The sequence below is a fragment of the Muscardinus avellanarius genome, assembly GCF_963383645.1.
Source record: "Muscardinus avellanarius genome assembly, chromosome: 3".
Classification (NCBI taxonomy): domain Eukaryota; kingdom Metazoa; phylum Chordata; class Mammalia; order Rodentia; family Gliridae; genus Muscardinus; species Muscardinus avellanarius.
This window is the reverse complement of record NC_137788.1, coordinates 152,707,220-152,718,570: the sequence shown is the minus strand read 5'-3', so window position 1 is coordinate 152,718,570 and position 11,351 is coordinate 152,707,220. Positions and strand designations below refer to the sequence as shown.

At 44.5% G+C, this 11,351-nt stretch overlaps 1 protein-coding gene across 2 annotated transcripts in view; it reads right to left on the bottom strand.

Annotated features, from left to right (window-relative positions):
• Positions 1–990: 990 nt before the first annotated feature.
• The window catches only part of SLCO3A1 (solute carrier organic anion transporter family member 3A1), a gene marked incomplete at both ends in the record, with an annotated part of 299,180 nt that continues 288,819 nt past the window's right edge, over positions 991–11,351 (bottom strand). Inside the window, 2 exons of one of the 2 annotated variants that reach the window (XM_080692514.1) lie at positions 991–1,073; positions 8,664–8,906. In XM_080692514.1, coding sequence (XP_080548640.1) covers positions 991–1,073; positions 8,664–8,906 — 326 coding nt within the window. Of the gene's footprint in view, positions 1,074–8,526; positions 8,907–11,351 lie in introns of those variants that run through there. The other variant, XM_080692513.1, reaches the window with a different exon arrangement.

The window sequence follows — 11,351 nt, the reverse complement described above, 5'->3', positions numbered from 1 at the left end:
GGAGCCAATGCAGGAAATGAAATGTGGCAACAGGAACAGCATCCGTACACCAGAACATCTAATTCCAGCCAGAAGTTGAGGAAGCAACAAACAGTGAGTGCTTCTGTGCAAGGCACTATGACACAAAGCTTCACACACAATCTCATTTCGAGCTTTTCACAGTTGTATACAGCAGTGTTAATATTTTCATTTTCCAGATGGTGAAATAGATTCAAAAGTCATATCACAGGATCAGTATCACCCAGGTTCAAGTATCGGAGTGAGGATTTGAACTCAGGTCCATCTTGATTCTGGTCTGTTCTGCTCTTTTTAACCCCATTAATATAGAGCACACACGCCAGAAACACATTCCTGTTGGGATTGTTTTACCCAAAGGCAAAAGAAAGGAAGATTGCAGAGATACAGCAAGAGACAGAGGAAGAATTAAAATAGTGCTTTTAATATAATTCTCAGCAAACATACAGGATGTACTTTATATCACATATTTCTAAACTGCTCATCTGGAAAATAGAAGCTGCAAAAATAACAGATACCACACTCAAAATCCATTGAGTATGTGCTTTCCCCCACTATTTTATGAAATAGGGTAATCTTTACCTTCTCCTATTAAAATCCAGCCTTGGCTGATTTCTTTGGAACTGCTGGAGCCCTCGGTCAGAGAACCATTCCCAAGGGGGGTTTTCTAAAGCATGTCAGCAGGCCGTCCCCACGGAAGCCAGAGACGTGATGGGCAGAAGGGAATTTGCATACCAGCTCAACACCGCTCTTCAGCAACCCAGAAAAAGATGCCTACTTCCAAGGACTATTGGAGGACCCTCTACTCTAGGTCATCTCCTTTGTCCTTGTCACAGGCCTGTGCTCAGGGCCTCAAAGGACCACACATTGGATAATCCACATGGGGACCCTTGGGTTCTTGGACAGGGCAGAGCGTGCTAAGTCAGGCTCTCGAGGTCTGTGGGTGGCTGATCTCTGCAGGAAGAGGGCAGACCCTCAGCTTCTCACAAAGGAGTCTTCCGAAGGTGAATGTGACTCGGGACAGGTTTTCTCAGTCTCAATGTCTTGGTACTCTGTGCCTACAGGGGGAGGAGGGAAGAAGAGCCAAGAGGAAAAAGAGATCGGTCTTTTCTGTGTTTCCTGCTTTGTATCAGGTTAATATCACAGCATCACGGTTTCTCAGTGGAATAGACAAGCATGGGAAGTTGAGTGATAAGGTGCTGGTTTTCACTCCAGGGAACCCCAAGGGGACTTGAGATTGAACCCAGGGGTTATTCTGCTGCCAAGCTACACCTGAGCCCTATTTCATTTTTTATTTTGAAAACGGGTCTAAGTTGCCGAGGCTGGCTGCAAACCTGTGATCCTGTTATCTTAGCCTTTCAAATACTGAGAGTATAGGCATGCACCACTGCATCCAACTCCAAGGCCCTTTATGAAGGCCAAATCTTAGAATATTTGCTGTCCATACAACACCCAGGAAGAGGCTTCTTTTATGGGGATAAGTAAGACATATCTCAATAATTAACTTGTCCCACTTAAGTCACTGGCAACAGACCTTATGTCCTGGGACTCTGCGTCCCTTTACATCTCAATTGAAGAGGAGGCTGAATGCCAGGGAAAACCAATGGGATAGCACCAGGTTACGCTGTCTTCTCCAGCATTGTGGACCATTTCGTTTTTCACTAAGCCCCCACTAGTTACCACGTGCTGAGTGCAAGTCTCCTCTTTGGAGAAGGTCTTTAAGTCTTTCAAATGATATGCTGCGGCTTCCGTTAAAATTCATTAAAGACCCAACTTGTCCCTGGGATGATCTGCAAGCTACACAGGTCAAACTGATTGTGATATGAATCTTTTCTCCTTGATGGCCACAGTGGGGCCATAGGAGTCCCTGTTCATCCATTTGTCTTTCTCAGACTTTGGCCTGGAGGTATAAAAGGTGAGAGTTCAAAAATATCATTTCTTTAACTTAGGATTTTGAAGTTGAGACTTGGCTTATAAAGAAAGAAGCCTGTATGTTCTCAGCAGTTTGGAGAATCCTTTCTCAATTTTTATAAGGCTCAAGTTCTTAGTCAAGTTCTGCTGGAATCCTGTGGGTGAGAGTTCTGGGTGAGGGCAAGATAGAAGTGAGAGAACTAGGGTTGGTTCATATTTGCAGAAGGAGTAAGATAGAGGATGATTATTGGCTGGGAAGCTTCTGCTGATGTGGTTATGGTTCCTAAGAAGAGAAGAGTGTTTTGAAAGGTCTCCGCTGTTTTTCTCATTAGAGTCCTGAACCTGTCCGCAAAATCTTGTGGAGGTTTTCACCTCCAGCTCTTGGCTAATTTCTCTATGAAACTAGACTCCTGAAGGTGATGACCAGTGGTAGATGGCTGTTTTTGCTTTGTGAGATGCCAGATCCATGTTCACTTTGGTGGCTGTGTAGTGTACAGAATGTACATTAGTTTAGGAATCGGGCAGACCTGGTATTGGCTCCTGGTGAACTTCTTAACTAGTGTGACATTAGGAAACAGATTTGTTAAGCTTTGGTCTTCTGATCTGTAAAGTGGGGAAAATCATACTTACCTCTCAGGGCTGGTGTGAGAGGGCTGCTGGTAGCAAGATCTGGGCTCAAGCATTCACAGTAGCTGGCACGTAGATGGAGCTCTTAATAAATAAGAGCTCCCAGACCCTTCCCTCCTTTAAAGTGCTAGGTTAAAGCACAATGTATGTGTTTAGTTGCATTACTCTTGCAGTAAAACTTTCCTGCACTGCATAGTTCCAGCCTGGTTTATGGCCTTAGATGATAAATCACAGACTTGCCAAATGGGCCTCTGTGAGAGCCACCTTCTCTCAGGTTAGCATGAATTTAAGAAAGACATTAATGAAATGGCAAAAATCTCAGCCTTCAGAATGTCAAACCTCTAGAAAATTTTCCATGTTGTTCTGCTTGTTCATAGAACATAATCACTTCTACCTTATGAGAAAAAAAATCAATTTATGGTTATTAACTCCTTACTGTTGAATCAAGCCATTATTAAAAAAAAAGCCGTCTAGATAGTGATATTAAAAGCCTGGTATTTGGGAAGTTAGATATAGGTAGCCAGCGAGCAGCTTCAGTGTGTTTGAAGCCTCTGGGTCAGGGTTGAGCTCCTGAAGTTGATGCTGGGGGGCAAAGCACGCAGGGTATATGGGATCTCTCCACTAGTACTGATGACTGGCCATGAGGAGCACCTCTGTGGCATCTAGGTGCTGTAAACATGCACTTTAGAATACATGGAGCAGAGGAACCTTGTTTCCTGTTACCTGTCGGTTTCTGGTAGAACACCTTATATAGATGAACTGCTGGGATCAGGGATTAAAACCATAAACAATGCAACAACAGCCCCAGAACACAGCTGCAACAACATCTTATTATATTGTGGCATGTGCATGTGTAAGCCTCCCCCTTGTCCATTTGGGCCAGAGACCTCCTGATGAGGTAGTTCCTAAGGTGGGAAGGGGTCCTTCACATCTTGCCTGGGAGGAAGGGAGCACCTGCAGTGGTTAAGGATGTAGACCTTGGATTCACAGTCCATGGTCTGAATCCAGTGACCTTGAGTCAGTTCTGGAAGCCTTCCTTCCAAGTCTGTTTCCTCCCCTGTAAAATAAAGCTATTAATAGTTCCTGCCTCCCAAGGTTATTGTTGAGATTAAATGATCTAATACATGTAAGAAGATCATCCCAGAAGCTAGTTAGGTGTGTCTGATGTTAGGTACTATTATTAGCTGTATTATTAGTGTTGACTGATTATTCTACCTGGCACATTTATTAGCTGTGGAATGCCAGTGTTTTGTGTTGGTGGGGAGGAGGGAAGGAATTTGAAGTTCTATACAATATCTCGACTCATTCTTTTCCTATATTTTTCCCTCATGTATCCATTTCCATCATTTAAGGAAAAAAGGATGATTACTTTAGGTGAAATGTCGAGTGTCAGAAGTAGAATGAACTGTAGGTTATATGTTTAAATTCTCCATGGTACAAGAGAGAAAAATAAGGTTGCCTTCAATTACAAACTCTGACAACAAAGGTGTACTTACCTCCTTCTTGGAAATAAATACGAAACATGAATTAGATTCTTGGGTCAGGAATGTCAGTGTTGATGGATACCTGCTTCAGGACCCTTCAGACACATGACTTTGCCAATCTATTGCAGAGTTTTGGCAGCTGGGATCTTCCCTGCCTATACTGAACTGTTAGTGGCCCCCAGACATAAGGTGTTGCCTCAGCCTGTGTTCCAGAGTAGAGATCAGCACACCATGGCTGTCTAGGCAATGTCTTTGCAAATAAATATTTATTAGCACACAGTCCTCATTTGGTTACTTATTTTATGGGGGCTGATTGTAGGCTATAACAGAGCCAAGTAGTTTTAACAGATTGGACAGCCTACATAGCCAAATTGCTTACTATGTGGCCTCTCACAGAAACTATGAACTTGGTCTGTTGGCCCTCTCCAGGAGGCCTTTTCCCCTTCCTGGTCCTCTTTCATCTCTCTGGCCAATACCATGTTCTTTAGTTCTTTGTTTTTATACCACCCTGTCTCTGAAGTCTTCCTGACTCCTGCACTACCATGAATGGGCTCTCACGGGCAGCGAGAGCCTAGCTTTTAGCCTTTGTGTTCAGGTCTGTCCAGCTCATTGAATTTTGAGTTCTTGGTAGAGAGGGCCTATGTCCAGAGGCTGGCACAAAGCCAACATTTAAAATTCAGGAGTTAATAGATGCGTAGAATGTATCACACTCAAGCAATGCACCCTCAAATGAAATCAACCCTGCACAGAAAAACCCTGCTCCCATGTGCTGGTCTGGACTGCTGAGGTTCCTTACAAATGTGAGAGGCAGAAGTGTGTGGCTGAAGGGGGTCAGTGTGGGCTCCATGTGTTATCCCAGGCAACAATTTCTAGAAGAGGCATCAAAACAAAAAGCTCCCTGCAATCGCCTGCCAGTGAGAGAGTCTTCTCATTTGCTCTTGAGCAACAGTAAGACCCTAGGGGGCTGGGGTCTACAGGTCACTCTAAGAAATTAGGTCCTTGAAGCTGTTTACGGGGGAGTTAGTTTGGTGTGAGTTGGATGGGGCTGGTGTAATAAATGAGGAAAGAGCAAAAGCAAACCAAAAAAAAAAAAAAAATCCCAAACTAGTGTCCAAAGCCAAATCTCATTTCACTAATGTCTTCTCTTGGAAAAGTTGGTGATCCTCACATATTTGACCAGGATTCAAACCTAAAGGCCAAAGGGCAACAGATGGATAGGAAAGGTCAATGAGCAGGCAGTTGGTACAAGCCCAGAGGAACAGCCAAGCCCCTCCGATGTGGCACTTTCTCTGGACTTCTTGGCCAGATTTCTGGTTCTCTCTGTCCCGTACAACAGTCGGGTAACAGAAAAAGGCAGCAAATACTGCCAGCTGGACTGAGACACTGCTTGCCTGGATTTCTCTGCCCAACTAAACCAAGAACAATAGAATCCGGTAGAACTCCAGCACATGAAGACAGCATCCAGTTCTGTCCTTTCCCTCTGGTCTTGACTGTGTGTTCAGCTGTGTTGATTTCTGCACATTGACCTTTATTGTTTTAACACTGCTGAATGGTGTTTCCAGGACTCCCACATGGTGTTCAGCACAGCTCCCTCAGGGCTGGCAGGGTGGAGAGGAAAGCCCACTTCTTGGGACCTAAAACAGCAAGCAGCCAGCAAGGCAGCCACCATCTCTTTCCTGTGAGTACACACATGTATTTCCACTTTACTGCTCCTCAATGAATGGCCGCTTCTAGGGGTTCTGGGAGATCATCCACTAGCAACCAGGCAGTCTTTCCCTCAAGGAAACTCATTGGGAGCAGAGTGGCTGGGAGCCCTGTGGAGCACTGTCCTGGGCTTCCTCAGGCTGGCTGGCTTTCCGAGGGAGGGGCAGTGAGATCTTGCCCTCAATGACTTGAGGAGGTGCCTCAAGTCCTTGGACATGGGGGTGGGTGGTAGAAGCAGGAGGTCTGAAAAGACCAATGCCACGTAGCCAAACTTTAAAAGTTCTCATGCGGGTAAGGAGGGTAAGAAATTCCATTGCAAGGAGGAATTAAAATTTTAAAAGGTAAAACAATAAACTTAAAAGCCATTCTGCCACAGGGGACTTTAACTTTACATTCAATTGTTGCTAAAACTGAACCCTGGACTATTCCTTCATCATCCTGCCATTTTTTTTTCTCTCATCCTGTAGCTTTAGGGGAAAAAAAATCCAAAATGCAAAGAGTTTTAAAAAATCTTTTTTTTTTAAAAGCAAATAATCCCATGAAACAAACGAGGTGATAGGGCCTCAGTGTGGGGCAATGGGTTGAGGGGGATACGCAACAGCAGAGAGGGCAGTGACCTATTAGCAGTGCAGTTTTTAAAAAAATTAAACCATAACCTGTACAGAATGTGATCAATGTTTCAGGAGTAACAGCATATTCATATTTTATGAACTGGTTGGAGAACCATCCTCCCTTTTACTAGGTACCAATGAGCATCCCCATGTCAACAACAATAAGCAAACAAGCTGCTGAAGCCCTGTTTTGGGAGCATCCTGCCCGAGGTAGCTGATCAGTGACCCTGCACCAAGACACAGCTTCTTTCATTTGTCCTTAATTTTGATGCTTTTCCTAGCTGGGGGCTGACACTCAAACTTCTCAATTTATGGTGTTTGTTACAAATTTGGCACAACACCCTTCTCTCTCTTTACCTAATTTTTTCTTGCTCCACCGGTAAACTTCAAGTAGGTGTTCCAAGTGAAAAAAAAAGCAGGCCAACTAAACCTTTGCGGTCTTTCCCAGGGCCATGGATACGAGGTGAACTTAGGTCCATAAACAAGTGTGACGGGTGAGTCAGTTTCCCCTTATGAAAATGGCCATGTAGGCTTAGTGTACTGGTTGTAAGTTTTCTGGGAGAATTCTTACCCTAAATAATGTCCTTCTTTGAGCCTCAACCACTCAAAATACACATTAGGGCCTTACATCTAGATTGACCCTAGAACCGTTACTGACCTTTTCTGGGTGCTTGTAATCTATCCATTATCACAGATGCCACAGTCCGCCCAACAGCATGTGGCAGGGAACAACACTTTCTGTCTCTTGTCCCCAGAAGCGCTGCACACAAACCCACGTCTACGTGTCTCCTGCACAGGCTGAAAAGCACGCCTCTTGCAATGTGAAGCATGAATATAAAAGGACTCCCTATGACAGTGATCACTGAATCATGGGGAATACAGCCAGAAGGCAAATTTGCAATTCCTCACATTATCCCCTGTTGTCTCAAGTGTGAATCTTTTAAAGGCAGGCAGCATACACACTCTTTCTGAAGCCTTCTCTCCCACCCAGTAACACATTGTATATCCTGGTTTTGGGAGAATATCTGAGAGGATAAAAATGATAAAAATGACAATCGATTAACTGCATCCCTTGAATCACATAGTTTTGGTGCATTAGAGAAAGAGAAAAGCAAAAGCAACCAGCGTCATAAATCCTGGGTATGGAACTGGGTTAGTGACTGCAGGGTTAACAGATTTTAGAAGGAGTTAAAAATAGCATTAGAAGATTACACATGAAACAGTTTGAAATTCATATGCGCTGTATTTTTTTTTTCTTTTGAAAAACTGGCAAAACGTTTGGCAAATGTAAGCAAATGACTTGGGCTATGTTGGGGCTCACCGGCTCTGAGCAGGTCAGTCATAGCCAGGTGAGGCCCTGGCTTCCTGAGGTCACTCTGCGGGGCTGGGGGGAGGAGGGCATCACCACGGGGAGGTGCTGGCCTCCCACCCGGCTCCCCCTTGGACCCTCGGTCTTGAACATGGAAATGGAGCTGGTGAGAGGTGCTAATTATACACTCCAGCACGGATCACCCATTAGCATCGCTGAGAGAACTCTGGGGCCTTGAACCACATGCAGACTGGGTGAGTTGTCTACACAGTGACCCATATTGCAAAAGTTTAGAGAGAGGAGCAGGGCTTCCACTCCTCTGGCTTGCACACCTCCCTGCCCCCCAGGAGGAGCGAGAGGGTGGTACAGGGGCGTGTCACTAGTGCTTAATCTGGCAATGTTCTCAACTTGTGTTTTTTTTTTAAGTAGACTTTTGTATAATGCGTTTTGTTTTGTATGTGTGTATATATCCAGAAATGTCCATCCTCCAAGCTGGCCACCACTCTTCTCTGAATTGGCATGCCTGTTGCTTGCAGCTGTTGGCATCGTGAAAACCATGAAGTGCCGCCAAAGCAGAGTGAGCCCCAGCCGAGCGAGCGTCCTCCAGGACGATCCCAATCCTTATTCTCAATCCTGTCTGGCTCTGGCTTTGAAAAAGGACAAAGGTTGTGGGGTGTGTGTGTGTGTGTGTGTGTGTGTGTGAGAGAGAGAGAGAGAGAGAGAGTGTATGCATGTGTGTGCATGTCTGTATGGATGTGTTGAAACTTTATTTTTGAAACCTTTTTTTTCTCTTTTTCTTTTTTTTTTTTTTTTAAGAAAAATGACCCTTGGACTACTAATGCAGAGTTCAGCCCTCCTTTAGTCACTATAAAACGGATTCCATGTTCTCACACCACTCATGGTCTTCCAGGTTGTAGATAAACTTTGTCCTATGTGTCTGGTGTGCGGGCACAGGGTCCCTCCCCAGATTGTCTAGGGTCAGAGTAGAGGCAAAGAACTCACTGGTGCTCAGCCCGCCCTCGTGGTTTTTGATGTAGCGTTTATAGTTTTTCCGCAGGCACTGCCACGTGGTGGTATAGAGCAGGAAGGCGAAGGATTTGAGCGCGATGGCGATGCTGACGTACAGGTATCTGTAGACCACGTTGTCATAGAGGACACAGGCACCTTGCTCCCCACAGAATGTACTCCAGAACAGGCAGGTGGAGTCGATGCCGGCCCCGAAGATGAGGGGTGGGGGAATGAAGCCTGCCGGAGGGAAAAAGATGTCAAGGATCTCTGGCCATGGCTCCCCTGGCCCCATTTTTTCATCAGTGGGGAAAGCTCGCTGAACCCAGGAGCTCTCTAGCTCCCCGGTTCAAAAAACACACAACAGAGCCAAACCCTGAGGTCAAATCCGAACTCTGCCTCTCATTGTCTAGGTAAGTTGTTAAAACCTTTGTGTGTTTTCTCTTTTGCAAAATGGGAACAGTAATAATACAGTTTTAAAGTTTTGCGAAGACTGGTTAAATTGCTACATGAAAAATATTTGGGACAGTGTGGACTGCAAAGTAAACAAACTATTACCATATGCAGAGTCTGAGAAAGAAAAGGCTTTCATGAAGGAAAACCTTAGGATTAGTAAACCTCACAGAGGGAAATACAAATGGGCCTGTGGACCCTGCTCTCTTGAACGGGTCTTCCAAGGTGTGTGTTCCTTGTGGAAAAGCCAGGAACCAGAGGTTGGACATGAGCACATGATACCATGTCTATGTATATACACTCATGGAGTTTAACATGGACATATGTGGATACATACTGGCAACCTCCTTTCTCCTAAACATTATACTGGTGAGAACATTTTTCATTCTGAGCCAGGAACCAGTTTTAAATCCTTCACACAAGCATTTCAGACACGTTAAAACCATCAGAAACATCAGATGCAATGGAACTATTCACCTTCCTTATTTCAGTTCTATGTTACTTTCCACCTCTGAGTCTATCAGCCCTGGCTTCTAGTTAGAATTGCCCAGAGTGTCCCATCCGAGACCAGTGAAATGCAAATGTTTGGGGTGCAGCTGGTCATTAGCATCTTTTTTTTCCCTTTTAACATTTTTAATGTTAAAAAGCAACATCGTACAAATGTCGTTGTATGAAAAAGGATCCAAATTTTCAAGAATGCATTTTTATAAACAATTCTGAAACAAAAGGGAAATAGCATCTTGATACATAAAATTTTTGTTAAACAGGATTTTAGACATTTTAAATCAGAATATGTTAACATTAAATTTCTTCCAATGTTCAAACAAAGGCACAGCTAGGCATGGTAGCACGTGCCTGCAATTCCAGTACTTGGGAGACTGGATTACAGGTTCAAGAGAAATGCAACTTAGCAAGGCCCTATTTCAAAAAAAAAAAAAGGGGCTGGGGGTACGGCCTGGAGGTAAAATGCCCCTGGGTTCAGTCCCTAATTAAAAAACAAATAAAAGAACCTGTACGATCTCCATAATAAAATGTGTCCTCGTATGTATATCCTGGACACTCTGAAAAGTTTAAAATTTCTAAAATGAGTGATATAGATGTAGCACTTAAAAGCTTCATAAAATCTTTTCCAAAAAAGAATACTTCCAGTAAACATTTTACCATTTTATCCAACCTATCCATTGATATTTATATATATATATATATATAAATTATATATATATATTTTTTTGGTGGTACTGGGGTTCCTGGAAACCCTTCTACCTCCGGGCTACACTCCCAGACCTATTTTTACATTTTTATTTGGAAACAGGGTCTCTTAAGCCAGTGCGCTGACTTCGAACCTGCGCAATCCTCCTGTCTCTGCCTCCCAAGTGCGGGGATTACAAGCGTGTGCCGCCACGCCCAGCTACACTGTCATTTTTAGCATCTTAAAAAATAAAAATGTCCTGATAATTCTGGCCCGCTGAAGGGGGGCGGTCTCACCTGTATGATGGAGAATAATAGATAAGTCATTAATACAAATGCCCTGTTTTAGAGAGAGCAGTGTGACTCTGAGGCCAGAATATGGTGTCAGCTGCCTTCAGTGAGAGACCTCAAACGTGAGACAGGATCACTGGACCCAGGTGAGGACCACTTTAAGATCCCACAGCCCACCCCAGCCTCAGTGTGTGTTTTGCTTTTTTTTTTTTAATTCGGGAAGGTCCCTCTGAGAATGAGATATTGACTTAGTCCAGAAAAACACACCCTTTCACAAAATCAAACCCATGTTTTGGGGATTCAGACCCACAGAAGCCGATGGCCAGAACACCTGTATGAGAGAGCCTGGAGCACCTCCGTGCGCAGAGGGCAGCCTGGGGAAGGTGGAATGGCAGGACTCCCCTAGGTTCAATGGCAGGCCTGGGATGGGTGGAGAGGAGTCGGTATTGCTGCGTTAATGAGGTGACAGAGCCCAGCTGCCTCTGCTTTTCTCCTTAAAAATTCTCCAGCTTTGTCCCTTGTTATCCCCAGGAGAACCCCCTCCCCCCCGAAAAAGACTCTAGTTGAAACCTCATTAAACTTGCCAAGCAGCTTGATTTAATAAATAAACTCTAAGCCCCAAATCCCGCACAATCTGTTCCCTACCTTCAAGCTCAGGCTGGGGCCCTGCAGAATCGAAATTCACCTGCTTCCTCCCGGAGGCTGCGCGGGTGTTTACCATCTTCCCAGGTGACCCCGTGCGTGTTCTCCCTG